Source organism: Ochlerotatus camptorhynchus, unplaced genomic scaffold, assembly GCF_037179485.1.
Source record: "Ochlerotatus camptorhynchus isolate MF236.1 unplaced genomic scaffold, CSIRO-AGI_Acam_v1.1 ptg000592l, whole genome shotgun sequence".
NCBI lineage: Eukaryota > Metazoa > Arthropoda > Insecta > Diptera > Culicidae > Ochlerotatus > Ochlerotatus camptorhynchus.
The window spans coordinates 326,574-346,819 of record NW_027041072.1 but is presented as its reverse complement, the minus strand read 5'-3'; the positions used below and the strand labels follow the sequence as shown (position 1 = coordinate 346,819).

Below are 20,246 nucleotides of genomic sequence, written 5' to 3'. Positions count from 1 at the left end.
TTCAAATGAAGCATACGCACTGCAAAAAGGGGCTGATTTCGAGTTGCCGATAATAGAACAGCTGGTTAACATGCAGTTCTAATGGGAAGGTTGCCGAAGAAAAAGAGGCTGCCGACAATAGTCACACTCACCTGAGAAGTTTGGAGCGTTGTAAAAACGCTTTCAACCCGTTTTGAAAACTTCTGTCGATTGGAATGGATAGAGAAGCAAGCAGCAGATGAATTTTAACAAACAGACACGTCATATATGTGCGTGACGCTGAAAAAATGCTAATAGAAGTGCGGACGCTGCTTAGATTGACGAGAATACGTAAATTCCCCTATGTGTGTGCCATTTTTATAGGTGCATTTACTTAACTCCAATTTCAATTAATGTTTGAGCATAATATAACAAACATGGAAATGCAAATCATAAGCCAGGATGTTAAGAGAGTTAAGTGAACATATTATATTCAAATATTGGTATGCATTGTGCATGACCTAGCTATCAATCAATTGCGAATTGTGTCTACTGTCTATTATTTCTTCCTATATTTGAAAATATGCACCTATTCAAACTGGTTCTATTTTAAATAAGGTGATTTTCTTGGAGATTGGTTTAAATTTTAATGTTTCAAACTTGTTGAAGGTTGAAAAAAAGTGATACGTGCAATATACAAAACAAGGTGAAAGTTCTGGGAAAGGTACAATAAAATGGCAAGTTGATCCATTAAAACAGCCTCTATCATGTGTCCGGTTTGTTTGCACCGTTCGTTGATTGCATTTCTCAATCTTGTTGACCCTTGGAACTTCATGCGCGTGTGCTAAGATAGGTACGGTCCACCGTCGGCATTATTCACAGGCACGCAAAATGAAAATGAAAACGTAACGCCAAAAATTCAGATTGTTTTAAATTTAGCCAGCATCGACCCACTTCTCGCGGCGGACATACACTCCATGCATTGCATGTTTCTCTCATCTATGGACTATAATACACACACGGTAGCACCAACCGTCGTCGTCGTCGTCCGAACCAACTCCAAAGTAAAGTAATATATTCGAAACACACGACTTCCTTCGCTTTACCGATTGTGAGCTGAGCGGATAGATTTGGACAGTTTTTTTTAGTTGGATCATTTTCTCCTTCTTCCTTACACTAGGTATCTAACATATCCCCAACAATCATGCCTCAGTCAGACATAATCCAATTAACGCACTATCAACCGCGCACTATCCGTAAAAGGAGCTCGAATGGAACTAGCAAGATAGAGTTTCGAGCAACTATACTAAATTAGGATATGTTTTCAACGTAAACATAAGCGACTCAAACGTTTACTTTTTCACATCGACGACATCCCTTTCGAACTTACATTGAATCTCACGTCTCACAAAGCGAGACTGTGGTTTCCTTTTCTATTTTTAGATTAGTAAAATACCATACGTTTGTGGGAAGAATCAAACACACTTGATCATGAAATTCGCTAGACGCGAAAAATACCATCAACTATTCGGTGCACCGAACCGGCTACTATTGAATCTGCTCGCGACGAGTTTCGATTGAGTACTGAACTGACTGACTGACCAGTAGGTAGGAGTAAAAAAGGCAATCATGATGAGCGGAGCACTCAGACAGTGGTCGCATGTGCGAGAGCCGCGCAAAGGTACAGAGAGACGACCGGCGATACGATTGATGGTTCAATGCAGATTGCAGCAAGGCTGATGATGGCTAAGCTCAGTTTGATGGTCAACTTGTTGTGGTCCTCTGTCGAGAATACCTATAGATGCCGGGTATGTACGTGGAATGCAATTAAACAAAAGGAGTTCCTTTGGTGACACCTTGACACCCCTGTTATGGAATGCTCATATAGCGGAATTGCAATGCTAAGCAAGCATAAAGTTTTTACCCCAAGTCTAGTCTGACTGGAAACTTCATAAAAACAGAAGAAGTAAAAGCATAGAGGTAACTCTAAAACTAGTAGGCCCCGAAGAAATGTGCTCAACTTTTTGGCTCAGCTCTGGTACTATCTTCGGTCCCAAGCTAATCGATTCACCCCTCGAAACATAGGAAAATCGAATAACCCCTCATTTTATCTGTCAAACTTTCATAGCGAATCAAAACAAACATTGTGTAGTACTACAATTTTGACTAGAATGGGGTGCGTTAATCGATTTTAAAATCGTTAGTTTCGTATTGATTGTTGGTAAAAGAGTCTTACGGTTTCATTAATTATAGTAAAGTCTACGAGTGCTTATTTTGTTTTTGCAATAAAAAACAATTTTAGATTTTACACTCTCGAACTTCCATGTTTGCCACTGGTAATCATTCAAATTTGTGCTGTCAGTCATTTAAACTCGCGCCTCATTTTTTCAAAATGGCGAATTCGATATTTTTTCTATATAAATCATTGCATGAAAATTTCTCGTCTAATCGATCTGAGACAAAGTTGTAGAAAATGGAAGACCCAGGAAAAAAATACACCGTTAAAAATCCCAAATGTTGGTTTAAAATTAAAAAGAACTGATAAGAACTTCAATAGCAAAAATGTATTTACTTATATTTTTACGTTTATTTTAAAGTTTGTCAAAATGCTTTCAAAAAATTTTCAAAATAGACACAGAACACAAAATAATCAATTCTGTTTTCTGTCGTGCCTGCAATCCCTTAATTCTTCTATGGGACCATCCATAAATGACGTAGCTTATTTGTGACCAATTCTAGACCCTCCCCCTTCTCTCTCTTTTAGCATAGTTTGATGTACATAAAACATGGTCGGTTACAAATTCTGAACTACATGTTCACTTCCATATCCAGCTTTCCATGCTCGGTAATGGCGGCCTGTTTGTATGAATAAATGTATCCTTCGCTGTGCTATTTGGAGGTTCGGATTTTGACCCCTCCCTTTCCCTCTCCCATGAACAGAAGAAAATGAAACAACATACGCCCTCCAGTTAGTGTCAAAAAGCACAGTGAAGGATACATTTATTCATACAAACAGGCCGCCATTACCGAGCATGGAAAGCTGTATATGTTTCTGCTTTACCAGCGCTAGCCGCTTGACCTTCTCTTCATCTTTTATCAGTTTCTCTTCCGAATAGACTACAATTACAAATTAGTATAAGTAATTGGCAAATCAAAGTTGGCCCCGGTGGAGAATAGAAGAACTATGAAAGTGATGATGGGTTCAAAATTTAGCACGGTGAGGAGTACAAGTGCAATCTTAACATGCATTTATTTTGAGAACAAATTATTTTAAGGTGATTTCTTGTAGAGTTCAGTTTCGAATGCCTTTGGATACGGTTGTGTTTTAAGTTTGTTCTCTGTTTTGTGCGTGCGTTCGCATTCATAGTTTTCGGTTGCATTTGCCGGATTAGCGCTGGCACTCTGCCTCCCGGACGGTTATAAAGGGTGATACGGTCAAAATTTGGTCAAGGGAAAACGCGTGTAAATCGGTGAAATCGTTTATTTAAAAAATCAAATTAAATTTCTTTTTCAAGTTCAATTAGTATAAAATTCAGGAAAAATATTCAGTTAGGCTTCCGCTTTTCCAAATCCGAATTGCCGGGCCTTACGCTTGACCCCTGCCATCAGATTTTGTACAGCCACCTTGTCCACCTTCTTCGCCGCAGAAAGCCAGTTTGCCTTGAACTGCTGCTCGCCCTTAGCAGTTTTTTTGGTCTTCTTTAGGTTCCGCTTGACAATAGCCCAGTATTTCTCAATTGGGCGGAGCTCTGGCGTGTTGGGAGGGTTCTTGTCCTTGGGAACCACCTGCACGTTGTTGGCGGCGTACCACTCCATGGCCTTTTTACCGTAATGGCAAGATGCCAAATCCGGCCTATGAAAATGCTGCTTTACCTTAATACAATCTAGTTTTAGCAAAGAAGAATACTAAGATGAAACAGTCGGAAGAAAAACTTTCTATTTTAGTGTCCCTTTTCACGGTCCTTTTCATCCAACGAAAGCATTCGGTAAAAATTATATTTCACCGAACAAATCCAGCAAAAAAAGTACCGAACAAGATTTAAGAAATTTGGTGTGTATATCACGTGATATACGCTGTCTTGCAATGAGCACTCATGCATCTAGTTTTCACTGGAAATCCTATGTATGAGTGCTCATTGCAAGACAGTCTATATTACGTGATATAGGCTGAAATGTGAACGGGGTATAAGACTAGTAGCAATAATCAATACGAAACTAACGATTTTAAATTGGTTTTTAAACTATCTTCGATCCCAAGCTAATCGATGTACCCCTCGAAACATAGGAAAATCCACGAACCCCTCATTTTATCTGTCAAACTTTCATAGCGAATCAAAACAAACATTGTGTAGTACTAGAATTTCGACTAGAATGGGGTACGTTAATCGATTTGCTTGGGACCAATAGGCTAGTCAAGTAGTGAGCCAATATAAAATCATTAGTTTCCACAGGTTGGTATAAGCATAGAAGGTCCAGAAAAAACGTGCTCAACTTTTTGGCTTAACTCTGGTACTCTCTTCGGTCCCAAGCTAATCGATGCACCCCTCGAAACATAGGAAAATCGACGAACCCCTCATGTTATCTGTCAAACTTACATAGCGAATCAAAACAACTATAGTGTAGTACTAGAATCTCGACTAGAATTGGGTACGTTAATCAATTTGCTTGGGACCAATAGGCTTGTCAAGTAGTGAGCCAATTTTAAATCGTTAGTTTCCACCGGTTGGTATAAGTCCCATACTGAGTTGACTAATTTTGTTCATAAACTAGTGGCTAATGTAGATAGGTCGGATCGTAAGGCAGTGTCAGCATAGAGGTAACTCTAAGACCACTGGGTCCCGAAGAAAATCATTATTATTTTTGGCTCACTCAGTACCAGAACAACGGTCCCAAGCAGTCCCAAGCTATTTCACTCACCCCTGCATGTTCTGCATGAATCCACACACCCCTGATGTTATCTGTCAAACTTTCATAGCGAATCAAAACAAACATAGTGTAGTAATAGAATTTCAACTAGAATAGGGTACGTTAATCGTTTGCTTGGGACCAATAGGCTACTAAAGTGGTGAGCCAATTTAAAATCGTTAGTTTCGTATTGATTGTTGGTGTCAGTGCTTCCAAACGTAGATAATGAAAATAACATGAAATTAGTTGATAAAACTTTTGCTCATATCGGAGTATCCTTGCCATCAAATTCGATTCTGTCAGCGAAAAGATTGTATGTTAGCAACAAACGGGATGGTCCCCATTCAAATTGTGTTTAAAGACAGGAATAGCAAGGAAATGGTTCTCTCTCGTAAAAAAGAGGTAGGAATGAATCCTTCAACCAACTTCGATCAGTCTTTTTTAGCTAATGGAACTGCTACGGAAAATGCGTGAATACCAAGATCCGCTCAAAATTAGAGGAGGTGGCATCCCGAGCAAAGTCCAGCATCAAAATGACAGCAAATTGAAATCAAGTTTTGATATCAATATCAAATTGAAATCATAATTTGATTTCAGTTTACACATTGACAAATTTGATACCAAATTTTGTTTTCATTTTGCTGTACATTTGCTCTTTAAAAACATGTTGTTACGGGTTTGTTTTCATTTCCTTAGCATAACATCAAATTGAATACTTGTTTTGTTATCAACAGGAAAAATGGATAGCAAATGTGGTTTTCAGTTTGTTCTCACTGATAGGAGAAATAGTTTTCAATGTGATGTCACAGGAAGATATGTTTGCTCTCAATTTTGATATTTTAACCGTTAAAACGACCAAAACGACAACAACCTGAGTAATCATTATCAGCGAAATCACAACATCAAATTTAGATTTCAATTTGATCTCAGACTTCGCTCGGGATACTTGTAAAAAAGAAGAAAATGCTAAACCAGAACTGATTAAAACTAGAGAGGATCTTAATATTTTGATTAACCGGTATTCTGTATCAGCCAACGCCGAAACGGAAAAGGAATGATTAGAATGAAGTTTGTTATAAGGTTTTTGTGTTTAATAAATGTAAAAATGGATCAAACTTCAAATTATTTTCGTAAATACCTTGATGATTTCAATACGTCCTGTGAAAGGGTATGTCCGAAATAATTGCGAGTTTTACAGTGGAATGTTCGGGGTATCAATGACTTGCATAAATGTCATGACATGCTCATTTCAATTGATCACTTCTTGGTCCCGATTGATTTAGTTACCGGATTAAAACCGGAGATACTGAGCTTTATAAGATAAAAGGTTATAACAGTATATTTTCAAGTAGATAGCTCATTTGGTGGCTTAGTAGTGTATATTAGAAATACCACTGAATATAAAATGGTTGAAAATGTCTGTAGTGAGGGCTTCCATCACATTATTGTCGAATTATTGTTGCCTGAAGGCGTCGTCAATGTCCATGGTGTATACCGGTCACCGTCATATGATTTTAACGTGTTTTATGATCGTTTGGAAAGTTGGCTTAATAAAAGTAGTACAAATTGCCCTTGTTTAATTGTCAGATATATGAATGTACCTGTAAATTTGTTGAATAATAATGTTGTTTTGAAATATAAATACCTTTTACAGTCATATAGGTTATGTGTTATTCTAATATATTTGTTATAAGTCGGTTTTCGGTAAAGTAACCGGTGTGTATCAAGTTACGCCCGTTATTCATCCCCGTATGAAAACATGTATTCAAACAGATTTCTGTATAAATTATTAAAAGATTCTTAAAATCTAGTTCTAAATTTCTAGTTGTAGTTTTAAATATTAAGTATTTTGTACCAAAGTAGACCACTGCAGTTTTCCATCATTCAGGCCAGTAAAAATCAAACTTGACCATTTTGCATGTACATAATATAGCGCAGCATTCTACAATAGAATATTACCCCGTACAGACTATGGCTTATATCATGTAATATAGGCTGTCTTGCAATGAGCACTCATACATAGGATTTCCGGTGAAAACTAGATGCATGAGTGCTCATTGCAAGACAGCCTATATTACATGATATAAGCCATAGTCTGTACTAGAAATACTCAGAGGGAGAGATGGGCGGAGAGAATGTTTTGAGCCAAATGAACCGTCAAAATCTGAGCCAATCGAGCATTCCAATTAGAATTTTTCCGAGGATTTCTTATTATTACTAGAATAAATTTGAGAGTATTGCAATCGAACAGAAATTCAATCACCTTTATGTTTTGTGTGCTTCTCAAATTCAACTAGTTTTTGGAACCAAAAACAATATTCTAACTCTATTGATTAATTGATCTTCGTTGGTTAATGAATGGCACCAAGAAATGTGCAAAATATTGCGATGCAATCAATTATTATTTTGCACGTAAATCGAATCAAAAATTAAAGTCATTTGAAATGCTAGCTTCTAGCAAGGGTTGCAAGATTATTTAGGAACAAATCCCTGCTACCAAATTGAATTTTATTTTCTCCGCCTATCTCTCCCTCTGAGTATTTCTAGTCTGTACGGGGTATTAAGAAACTTTAGAAAATATCAAGCTTTATTTTTTTCTGGTCTGAGCTAAAACAACCTGGTTGAAAGAGTTTCGAAAAATTAGAAAATTTAATCTGACTGTGTCGCATACAGTGTACCGTAAAATTGAGCGTACACCCTAATGGATTTTTTAAAGCATTGTAAATAGATATTTTTTTAAATCTTGGCTGGTGGTTAAAATGATATTTATTGATTTTTCGTCATAGTTTTGGACTTTATTGGAAGAACCTGTATGAAGTTAGACAAGGTTGCAAAGACTCATTTCAGCTAAAATTATGTTTTTCGGAATAATAAAACCAAAAGATGGTATGATGGCATGTTTTACTTGTAACTTACAAGAAGAGGTTACAAAGTATGCGTTGGAAACATAAAACCTGTAAATTTTGCTTTCTATGAGTCACAATCAGCGATTTGCTGATCGCTGAGTGAGTGAGTGAGTGAGTGAGTGAGTTTGTGAAAAATCGCTGATTGTGACTCTCATGAAGTGAAATAAACAGGTTTAATATGTCAAACACATTCTTTGCAACCTCTTCTTGTATCCTACCAATTCAAAATTTGATCATGGCATCTAATTATTTCATAATTTAGAAAAACATTGTTTTAGCTGAAATGAGTCTTTGCAACCTTGAAGTTAGATTTATTTTAGTAAAACGCTCGATTTTCAACTTTTACCTAGTGGACGAATTTAAGAAAAATTAGTGGAACATTAATGATCTTTAATATGACTAAAAATGAGCAAAATTTCAAAAAGTTTAGTTCATTGCAGTTCACGATATTAAGGTATTTAAAAAAGCGTTTTTCTCAAATAGCTCTTTAATTATTGATATAGTATTGGGCTTAGTTGGTCGCGTTTATTAAAAGTAATACTTTTAATAAACGCGACCAAATAAGCCCAATACTATACCAATAATTGATAAATGTATGATAATTCAGCAGCCAAACATTCAGAAACGTATCTCTTTAAATTGTTTTTTTTTCTAAAATTTAATGACATCTGTACGCTCAATGTTGAGATACACTGTAAATCACGAATTGCACATCAATTGCAAATATAAAAGAATGTATATGATATAGCTTATATAACATGACAGTTTATGGTATGTCTGATATGTATGAAGGATGCCGGAAGAGCGACACGGGAAGATAATATTCAACAGGGAACCCGGATGACGTCATCGACTGCGGGGCAGAATTCGCACACGTTGCCTTTTTTAAGTGGGACATTAGGTCGCTTAACATCCATGGTGGCTGGAAACGATTGGTCTTGGAACCAGTCCAGTAAAAAAGAATTTTTCATTCGGTGTAAATTCAACGAATTGTAGCCTATCAAGTATCAAGTAACTGTAATTGAATTAATGTTTCCCAACATTTGTGTGCTTGCTACTTGTTTAAAAATATTAGTAGTATATGCCGCGGATACACTTGTATGACAAACTATGAGCATGATCATTATTTGTATAATAATTATGAGCACTATAATACAAGAACTATACAAAAAATATGCAAGTGTGACCATGAGCATGAGTTTTATTATACAAATAAGGCTCATACTCATAGTTTGCCATATCAGTGTATCCGCTGCATATGGGAAAGTTAAAAAAATCGCATGACTCGCAACTAGCGATATTTTCTCTTTGTAAAAATTTATATAAAAATACCGCGAACTTTTCCAACGCTGGTAGTAGCTCTATAGTATCAACAACGCTTTACACTTCACCACAACCATACCCAAATACCTAATCAGCACAAATATACCTAATATTATATAATACTTATAATAAAAATCCACTCCCAATCCCAACTAATCGGTGTGATACGATTTCATATGGTTGAAATGGGAATTACAACTATATTTATACTGACGACGGTGCATTGAAGCGTAAAGCAAAACTGGCCATACATCTGGGACCGAACGAATAAAATAATAATACTTAACACAATGCCCACCTTGCCTGCTGGATGCAGATGAATGAATATCAGAGGAGCGGCTCACGTTGGTTCCCATCACAATCGATAGAGCCACCGGTATTGGATTCCCAGTGGAACGTTTTAAGTTTGTCGGTACAGCAGCGGGCGATGCAAGCCCTTTGATCCAAGGTGTCCTTGAAGTAATCTGAGTGAACTTTCGTGAGAAACCTGCGGAAAATCGCCAAAAAGCACCACCACCACCACTCGATTGAACCACCTTCAACGGGAGCATTTTTGACGATTGAATGCAACTAATGCTTTGCTCGATTATGCGATTTATTGTCAAATATTGCAAAATTTTATTGAGCAAAAAACCCAAACAACGGTTCACCGACGAAAATACTCGAATATTTCACAAAATGTCATCGTACACTTGAAAAGTTCATTTTGACTTACCTGTCCTGCACTGAGTTGATAAACTTATTAGCAAGAATTGAAATATGTTCCACTCCTTTCACACAAACACTTACTTCACCTTTTAGGTTTGGTGTGTTTTATTTGTAAAATTGCCGGCCGGCAGATTATTTCAAAAGACAAAATAATTATTGAAAAATCGGATTTTAATGATCGCAAAATCGAAAATTAATGTTTCCGACACGCATGACGTTTCGCTGTTTGTTGACAAACTCGTACACGGTAAGAAAAAAGTACCCAACGGAAAGTTCACTTTTACCTACTTTTGACTAGTTTGTCTCCTTTTCTCCTTCTAATGTTGTCAAAAACGGAGGAGCAAAACCACCCAACAGGGGTAGTAAAGTGTGGGAACCCAACGTTGAGTATAATCATATTTACCTACTTTTGGGTACAACTAACTTAAAAAGCCAGTGGAAAATTCCATACGAATTGCACACAAGTAAATGAAATTTACTTTGATCCGCTTTACCTACTTTTGGGTTCCTGCACTATAGTGCCGAGATGAGTGAAAAGAACTTAATTTTGGGTACTTTTTCTAACCGTGTACACAGAAAAACAAAACTACCCACCGCTTGGGTTTTTTAAACTCAAATTTGAGTTATTTGACCTCTGCCCGTTTCATTTCCTCTCGCTATTGTTGTCAAAAATAGAACGAAAGATTCGACTCAACCGTCTAGTTCCGTACGAGAAGCTAAAATTGAGTAATATACGATATACCCAAATTTGAGTTAATTGAACTTAATTTTGGGTAGAAAAAATTGAAAATAACTTAGCGATGGGTAATTTTTTTTGCCGTGCTTAAATGCAAACTACTTTGAGCCGGTTTACCCAAATTTGGCTTATCGTACGGAACATGGGAGATGAGTGAAAAGAACTTAATTTTGGGTTGTTTTGAATTTCTGTGTAGAAGCACGAGGGGTACTTCAATGGGTAACGGGATTAGAAATTTTGATCTCATGAAATATTTCATTTTTCATAACACGACAAAACTAAAGCCCTCTAGTTAAAGTATGGACGACTGGCACCACAAAACTGAAAAAAAGCTGTTCCAATCGAGCAAAGCGGTGCATTTTGACGGTTCGATTGGAACTAGAAATACTCAGAGGGAGAGATACCCGAAAAAAAATAACAACAAAAATACATTAAAAAACAATGTAACAATAAGACGAAAATTATTGTCTTAACAATGATTTATATTGTTACGTCTACAATAAATTTACCTTGATTTATGTTGTACAAAACAATAAATTTCATGGTAAATGGAAAATTTACAATAAAAAAGGGGGGTTGTTAAGTATCTTAACAATGAAATTTTCGTGATATTCCCATATAATTTTTTTTCAATAACATTATATATTATTGTTATTTTACTGTTGGTTGGCGAATTTATTGATTAAAAAAAATAACAGTGTACTTTAGAGTGTATGTGTTGGCTTGACAGATCTACTTTATCGACTTTAAAAATAAACCGAAAAAATAAAACATTGCCCCGGGAAGGGAAGGGGGTGGTTCGTCTGTTACGGGTGGTCCTTTTTTTTACTGGTTATGGATCGAGATTCGATCCGGAACTTGTAAGAAATGCAGGCCAACTCCCCTGCGCTCGATATCCCTAGGTCACGTCTCCTTGGTGGTTGAGCGTCGTTGATAAGTTAATGCATTCGACTGGAGAGAATCGCCCATGAAATATGCCTCCACCTGAGAGTTCCTTCCTGACATCTTCAAGTGGTGGAATTTTTTATTATTATTGTATGATTATTGACTGCACGGAAAAAGGTCTCCATTAAGCTTTAGAGAGGGTCTAGGATAAGATATGAGCGGACGCGGACTGCCTGGTTTTGAGCCAAACGAACTATCAAAGCCAGAGCCATACGAGCAGCGCCTATCTTAATTACATTGGCAGTGTTGCTGACCCTCTCATAGTCTGCATGCTTCAATCAGATTTATTTTTATTGTTCGTGAAGTAACCCACAATGAAAATACACCAATATTTAATGTAACAACAATTTTTATTGTAATAGAGTTGTTCATTATTGTTCATGATCGAATCATGTTAACAATAAAATAAATGAAAAATACGATAAAAATCATTGTAACAACATTTTATTATGTACATTCATTGTACAGCTAGGTAGCAGTTTTGCCGTTTTCGGAAGAGTACAACATTATAACAATCATTTTTATTGTCGACAATAAATATTAATGTTAGAGCATTGTTTCCACTGAAAATTTCACTGTAATTTTTTTTTCGGGTAGGCGGAGAGAATGTTTTGAGCCAAATGAACTGTTAAAATCAGAGCCAATCGAACATTCCCATCAGAATTTTTCCGAGGATTTCTTATTCTTACTAGATAAAATTTGAGAGTATTGCAATCGAACAGAAATTCAATCGCCTCTATGTTTTGTGTGCGTCTCTAATTCAGCTAGTTTTTGGAATCAAATACAATATTCTAACTCTATTATTTAATTGATCTTAGTTGGTTAACTAATAGCACCAAGAAATGTTCAAAATATTGCGATGCACTCAATTATTATTTTGTACGAAAATCGAATCAAAAGTAAAAGCCATGTGAACTGCTAGCTTCTAGCAAGGGTTGCAAGATAATTTAGCTACAAATCCCTGCTGCCGAATTGTATTATGTCAGGCATAACATTTGATAACGGCACAAAAGCATTTGTAAACAAACTTTTTAAGGCCCTTTACACGCGAACCAAAGCACGCCCACGCAAACCAATACCACTTTCGAAAAGGTGATAGTTGCCCCTATCCGATTATGTTGTTGGTTTGCGTGGGCGTACTTTGGTTCACGTGAAAAGGGCCTTAGAAAGTTTGTTTACAAATGTTTTTATGCCGTTATCAAATGTTATGCCTGATGTTTTCTCCGCCCATCTCTCCCTCTGAGTATTTCTAATTGATCATTTTGTCAAGCTTCTGCATTCATGTTCCATCAGATGTCACAGCTGTTGTTTGCGGTGACATCTATCGGAAACTAGACACAATCTGTTTTCCTATAATTGTTCACAGAGGACACTGCAGTGCAAAACATGTCTTATACCTCTATATATGCATTTAGATTAACATCCAAAATCCCTCCCTTTTTACACATTCTGCACACAAAATAGCTCACCCCTCACAGGATTTCCCGCCGAATTTTATGTATGGGGCGGGGCATAAAGTATCTTTTGTGCAGAATATGTAAAAAAGGAGGGTCTTCAAATGTTAAAGCAAATGCATATATAGAGGTGCCAGACATGTTTTGTAGTGTCAGGTACTCTATTTTGTAATCTGTGAAAGGGAAATCACAAATCGAGTGTCAACAAAATACATGGCATGTTGAGAGATTGAGGTCGTGAGAGCAAATTTTCTCTCTCTAATTTGAATTTTTTGGCTCTCTGGGGACTGGTAGTAAAGCAGGTAAAACTGTATGGGGAAAAATCATTTTTATTTAATTGTAGCTTGTTTAGCATTAATTTCCGGGAAAAAACTGAACGACAAAGCCCCTGACTAATTTCTTTAGGTTGTCGTTCACTTTTTTTGACCTGAATATGCACCGGAAGCGAATTATTCGCACTTCTCTCAATTTCTATATGGGGATTTTTATCACTTCCTACCAGCGGAACAGCGCCATCTCTGTGGAAAATGGTCGAACAAAATGATTAATTGGAAAAACTTTTGACAGACGTCCATACTTTTACTGTAGGGCTTTAGAAGGCTGCTAATCAGCGACCCAACATGGAGAAAAAAATACTACCCAAAATTTAAATTATTTTTACTTAATATTGAATTCAGCCTCTCACTTGCGCTCTTTATTGTTGTCAAGAATGGAACGAGAGATTGAACCCAACGATAAACACAGCAAAAAAAAGTTGTTGAATATTACATCGAAACTGCTGCAACCAGGTCAATCCATCGGTTGTGTAATATCACATTGTACGATGTACATCGATTTTGCGAACAAAACTATATTCATTGATGTAATATTATATCTGCGTTTTGCTATTACATCATTATTTCATACATCAGCTTTAATTACGTTGATCGATATTACATTTTTTTTTTGCTGTGTTCAGCCCAATAAGTTACTTTTGAGTAAATTGTAAATTCTCAAATTTATGTGAATTAAACTTAATTTTGGGTAGAATATACTTAAATTTGGGTTATTGGGCTGAACCCGGAAATTGAGGGAAAAGTACTTTATTTTGGGTAGTTTTTCATCTCCGTGTACAAAACAAGCAAAGTAAATAAATTATTGTTCCCACAGCTTACTGAATTACAAGTATTGCATTAATTACTGACAATATTTAAGTAATTTTAGATGAAAAACATTTCTTCGCTTTATTTAGTACATTGCGTTGTTTATAAGTTATACCAAGCACTCTTTTGAACATTTTTCAGGTTCTATAATTGTTTTTGTCTCCCACACTAATAAAATTCCACACATTTTTAGTGACTTATTTCCATGTGAAATTCCACATGATTTTCATGTGACCACACATAAATAGAATCCACCCAGAAGCACTCATGAAATTTATGAGTCAAATGAATAGTATATGTGGTTACACATGGCTTTTATGTGTACACATATTAATTAGGTGTCCGACAAATAGATATCATTGATCACATTGCAAAAAATCATGTGTGGGACACATAAATGCCGGCGCCGGTAATGTAGTGGTAAGCGTGACTGCTTTCTAACACCCCGATGGGTCTGGATTCAATCCCAGCCGAGGTCGGTGGGATTTTTCTGAGGCATAACAATCTCTGGTCACGTCTTCCGGAAGGGAAATAAAGCCGGCCTTGCATGGTTTTGTATTATCGATCAACTGTATGTGGATTATATCGCGAATATGTTGCCTGTAAATTAATGATAACCTCGCGATATATTCCACGTAAAGTTGAACGATAATACAAAAGCATGCATGGACCTTACTGACTACCATAACCATTACTATTAAAATTCAAATCAATTCAAATCAAATCAACAAATCAACTGGTAGTAGGTTCAATATCATTATATTGATCCTACCACCAATAAATATGTTCCGAAGTCCAAGCTGTTGCACGGGATGCTCACTATGCCCCTACTTTAAAGATTTATTCGGTATCAATAGATTTAAAATCTATTAATAAATTGCTAAGCAATGATTTTTCAAACATTGTCAATTTGCCATTACACATGTTACCGGAACCATCTTGTTCGGAGTGTTAACACGATGGATTGACTGTTTCGTGATTTTTAAATGACTGTTATATATATGAAAGCGAAATCAGGATCGATGCAACTTTTAAAACGTGCACGACGCAATATTCATCAAGATGCCCTACCTGCAGTAAGGATACAGATGAAGACAACAACTTTGAAGCTTGTTCTTGTTGTATAGTTCTTTCACATGTATACATTAGTTTACACACATCATTAGCATGCAAAGAAGTAACCGTCTGGGTCTGTGGTCTGGGCCAACATTATTTGCACATTGGTTATGTGAACCAAGACGATGATTAAGACCAGTAATAAGAACTAAGAAACTTTATTTGTCTCTCAATAGGTTATTCTTTTGCAATTTTATTATAATGATAAATTACCGCTCAAAATTACATTAAAGCACTAGAAAGTCATTTCTCTCCGTAAAATTGAACATAAGTAGCAGATAAAAGCAAACGGGATGGAACACGTCGACTTACGAATGGCAATCAAAATTAAAAAAAATAACGTCCATAACTCCTCTCTACTGTGGCGGTCCAACGGTTCCAACGTGTAATTTGATCCAGGGGTGTCCTGCCACGTGTTCCAACGGCATACGGTGTTCCGGTTGTCTTACCAGGAGCCGGGAAATCAAATGGGCAGCAGGACGGGACATCTCCGGGGGAACTTCGTAGCGCACTTTCATTATTTTGTTGTACGTCTCGTCATAACCGGTGGCATGGAAAGGTGCTCGACCGACAAGCAGCTCGTACGCCAACACTCCAAGACTCCATAGGTCAACGTTCTTGGAGTGTGGATGACCTTGAACCATCTCCGGGGAAAGGTAGTCCAACGTTCCGCATAGAGTAGTTCGGGTGGAAGTTGGTTCGTGTACGGACCATCCAAAGTCTGCTATCTTTAGTTCTCCTTCGTGTCCTAACAGTAGATTCTCCGGTTTAATGTCCCGATGGATTACATTTCGTTCGTGAAGATAAATCAGGGCCGAAACGAGCATATTAACGTAGATTGCACACTGCTGTTCGGGAAATTTATTTCCTGGCTGAGTCTGCAACTTGCTGAACAGTGTACCACCGGGGGCGAACTCCAGGATTAGATAGATTCTAGTTTCATCATGAAAGTAACCGTACATCCGAAGAATATTCGGGTGTCGTAGGTGTGACTGGATCTCAATTTCACGACGCACCTGAAAAAGTAGAACGATTGTAATTTTTATCTTAATGCTATATTCAGACTGGGAGTTATATTATATTATAAGGCTTGATAACATTTTCCTTGTCGATAATTATTATAACATGTTATAACTCTGTAACTCTGAACATAGTATAAAACATCACACAAACCGGAAACCTCACCTGATGTTCAATACCTTGCGCGTGAACCTGTTTCTTAAAGAGCACCTTGAGTGCGATCACATATTTGGTTTCCTTCTCTCTGGCCAGATAGACATTGCCAAATTTTCCCCGACCAAGCGGTCGACCTATATCGAAATTGCTCAGAGTCCAACTCTTTTTCTCCTTGGGAGGTGCATTGCTGCCGGTGTTTGTAGTGGATCCTGTTTCGGATTGTGGTTGTTGCTGCTGATATGACTGTACGTTTGTTGCCGAGGAACCGTGTTGAGAGGCAGCCGCTTTCTGTGTATCAGCTTTCGGCTTACCTGAAGGAAGTTGTGGAACCTTGAAGTGTGGTCCTTCTTTCGCCTGGGTAACAATAATATGTGGTCGTGAGAAAGTTTTAGGCTCTTCCTGCAACGGTTTATGGTAATTTTATTATGTTTGCATAGAACTATTAATATAGATTGAAAATTCACAACCTTTCTACCGGGTGCCGCTGGGAGAGTAGGTAGTTTGAATATACTTTGAGGCTTTGACTCAACTACCGCTCCACCTGTCATCGGTTTCAATGCCCGACCGGGTGCACTGCCGGCTGATCCTCCTATCGGTGCTGCACCGGAGCCAGTCTGTGATTTTCCGTTGACTTGGGATTGTATGAACTGTTTTCGATTTTCTTTATTTAGATGCGACATTATTCTAACTGATCACGGACGCAAACTTTAAGGCACTATACGGAAATACTATAAAATATCTTGAATCGTGATTCGTACAGTCTCACAAAATTATTATTGAATAAAATACCCAACAGTCATTCCTCGCTGCTCTTCAAAAGCTGCCCGGAGGTGCAACGAACCTTTTTCTGTCTCTTGTTCTTCGCGCTCCTGTTTTTAAACGGTTTGACAGATTTGTGTGCTCGTCGTTCGTGATGAATTTTCGCAGAATCGAAAGTGATCTAAATTCATTCCTGCGAACGTGCTCCACCAATCACTAGTGGAATACACGTAAAACTGAAGCTAGCATGTTTGAATTTAATTTAATTCTAAAAATCCGTTTATTTTCGGGGTACTGCGGACTCACTCACGCAGCAAAAAATATTATCGAAATAAAAATATTAGAGGTAAATATAAACGTAAACAAACTCAGTTTGTTCTGGCCACAAAAATAAACTAGGTTGATTTCAAACGTATTTTATGTTCAAAGTCATGTGACATCAATGTTTAAAATAAAAATCATAATACGTTTATATTAAAAATATTCGTGTTGAAAATAAACGCGAATATTTTTGTTTGGTTTAACAGCTTTGTAAACAAAAATAAATATGTTTATTCGGTCGATGAAACAAGGTAGGCACTCATCTTATTTCCTTTCAAAGGTAAGGGAGCAGATGTGTGTGCTGGTCGAAAGATCATATATGATTACCTTTGTATGGGTCCCCTCACATTGCTCAATCCCAGGCAATGAGAAGGCGGACTCTCTCGCAAAGGTGGGCGCGCAGGAAGGCGAATTATATGACAGGCAAATTTCACATGATGAATTTTACCATTTAGTGCGTCAGAGTACCTTTTTGAGTTGGCAAACCGATTGGGACACTGAAAATCTTGGACGGTGGTTACATTCAATTATTCCTAATGTTTCTTCGAGAGCGTGGTTTAAAGGCTTGGGCTTAAGTCGTGACTTCATTCGCGTGATGAGTAGACTTATGTCCAACCACTACTCGCTAGATGCTCATCTCAATAGAATAAACCTCGTGGACAGCAACATCTGTCGGTGTGGAAACGGTTACGATGACATCGAACACGCAGTTTGGCAATGTACGGATAATGACGCCGCCAGAGAGCGACTTTTGAATACCCTCGAGGCCCAAGGAAGACAACCCTATGTTCCTATCAGAGACGTGTTAGCAACCCGTGATCTCTGCTATTTGCAGTCCGTTTATGTTTTTCTTCAAATGTCTAGTATAAGAATTTAATTCCTTTTGTCTTTGTCTCTCTTTATTAGTTTTTGTTTGTCTTGTCCCCCGTCTCGATGAGTCTCATCTTCGCCCACTGATCACCCACCATAGCCGGTCGAACTCCGGACGAAGCTAGAACAGCACTACCGTTCATACTGGCGACAACGCTCTGATGAGACAACGAAACCCTACCCCAAGCTCCTCCCCTGATCCTATCCTTCGAAAATGTACCCTTCTAACCTCGAGTAAGCCGCGAGTAATCGGCCCAACTCCTACTAGACATAGAATTAAGTGAATTTTGTTACACACAGTGAACAATGCATTATCGGCTCCGTAAAGCTAACGCGATTGAGCCTTCCAAATAAACGAACTAGATAAAAAAAAATATGTTTATTTAAAACATGATTTCAAGTTTATTTTAAAAGTAATTTATGTTAGGCGTGATTTTCTATTTCTTATCATAAATTACTTTCGAATGCGTGATAAAACAAATTACAGTGCGCGATTAGGTTAAATCCGAGGTTAAATCACCAATAATGCCCATTTATCTGCATTATCCCCATCACATGATTCGGATGCAATCTCTATACTAAGTGACCGAATATAAACTGATGGGAATTCTTCCGAGAAACCCATCCGGTAAAGGGGGTAATTACCATTATACACCAGCTCCAGTGTCACTCCATTCAGCTCTTGATCTCATCGGCCACTACCAAAAACTTCAGATCTTACAAAATGGCCAACGAAAGAACAACCGTCTGCTGCATCTTTGTCACCGCCAATCGTTCCTGCTTGGTCAAGTCCCAACGGACAACCCAACAAACAATCGTCTATTGAAGAAACGACATCTTGGTCATTTTATTCAACTGCATGCTTAATAGTACAAGCACAGACAAACAGACATAACACTCACAAGTTGTTCATCGAACAAACATTTAACGGACAATTTAAAAGTATCGTAGTTGGTAGTACCATAGAGGTAACTCTAAGACTACTGGGTCCCGAAGAAAATCATTATTATTTTTGGCTCACTCAGTACCAGAACAACGGTCCCAAGCAGTCCCAAGCTATTTCACTCATCCCTGCATGTTCTGCATGAATCCACACACCCCTGATGTTATCTGTCAAACTTTCATAGCGAATCAAAACAAACATAGTGTAGTAATAGAATTTCAACTAGAATAGGGTACGTTAATCGTCCAATAGGGACCAATAGGCTACTAAAGTGGTGAGCCAATTTAAAATCGTTAGTTTCGTATTGATTGTTGGTAGTACCATAGAGGTAACTCTAAGACCACTGGGTCCCGAAGAAAATCATTATTATTTTTGGCTCACTCAGTACCAGAACAACGGTCCCAAGCAGTCCCAAGCTATTTCACTCACCCCTGCATGTTCTGCATGAATCCACACACCCCTGATGTTATCTGTCAAACTTTCATAGCGAATCAAAACAAACATAGTGTAGTAATAGAATTTCAACTAGAATAGGGTACGTTAATCGTTTGCTTGGGACCAATAGGCTACTAAAGTGGTGAGCCAATTTAAAATCGTTAGTTTCGTATTGATTGTTGGTAGTACCATAGAGGTAATTCTAAGACCACTGGGTCCCGAAGAAAATCATTATTATTTTTTTCTCACTCAGTACCAGAACAACGGTCCCAAGCAGTCCCAAGCTATTTCACTCACCCCTGCATGTTCTGCATGAATCCACACACCCCTGATGTTATCTGTCAAACTTTCATAGCGAATCAAAACAAACATAGTGTAGTAATAGAATTTCAACTATAATAGGGTACGTTAATCGTTTGCTTGGGACCAATAGGCTACTAAAGTGGTGAGCCAATTTAAAATCGTTTGTTTCGTATTGATTGTTGCTACCGCCATCTGTTCAGCGTAGTGCCCAACCACAGTGTACTCAACAGATGGCGGTAATGTTTT

The 20,246-nt window shown here is 37.6% G+C and overlaps 2 protein-coding genes across 6 annotated transcripts in view; both read right to left on the bottom strand.

The window, feature by feature from the left end:
- SelR (methionine sulfoxide reductase SelR) overlaps positions 1–9,827 on the bottom strand; it is a 28,839-nt gene extending 19,012 nt beyond the window's left edge. Inside the window, exon 1 of one of the 4 annotated variants that reach the window (XM_065237126.1) lies at positions 9,808–9,827. Coding sequence is in view for 2 of the 4 variants with exons in the window: in XM_065237122.1 (XP_065093194.1) it covers positions 9,391–9,643 (253 nt within the window). In the remaining 2 variants the exon portion in view is untranslated. Of the gene's footprint in view, positions 1–1,348; positions 1,532–9,390; positions 9,734–9,807 lie in introns of those variants that run through there. The other 3 variants (XM_065237122.1, XM_065237123.1, XM_065237124.1) reach the window with 3 other exon arrangements.
- Positions 9,828–15,355: 5,528 nt separating this feature from the next.
- aurA (aurora A) lies at positions 15,356–17,227 on the bottom strand. Of its 2 annotated transcripts, XM_065237129.1 has the most exons (4): positions 17,159–17,201; positions 16,837–17,097; positions 16,379–16,768; positions 15,356–16,209 (listed from the first exon to the last, which is right to left on the bottom strand). In XM_065237129.1, the coding sequence occupies exons 2-4, from the start codon at positions 17,047–17,049 to the stop codon at positions 15,550–15,552; spliced, it is 1,263 nt and encodes a 420-aa protein (XP_065093201.1). In that variant the 5' UTR covers positions 17,050–17,097; positions 17,159–17,201; the 3' UTR covers positions 15,356–15,549. The 2 variants fall into 2 exon arrangements, with proteins under 2 accessions (XP_065093201.1, XP_065093200.1); XM_065237128.1 differs by having other exon boundaries at positions 16,837–17,227.
- Positions 17,228–20,246: the final 3,019 nt, after the last annotated feature.

Bases quoted from the DNA above. Each gene is read 5' to 3' on its own strand.
- aurA (XM_065237128.1), bottom strand. From the start codon at position 17,049: ATGTCGCATCTAAATAAAGAAAATCGAAAACAGTTCATACAATCCCAA. The intron at 16,769-16,836 runs GTTGTGAATTTT...AAACCGTTGCAG, and splicing joins CAGCGGCACCCGGTAGAAAG to GAAGAGCCTAAAACTTTCTC. The intron at 16,210-16,378 runs GTGAGGTTTCCG...CTACTTTTTCAG, and splicing joins CGCAAGGTATTGAACATCAG to GTGCGTCGTGAAATTGAGAT.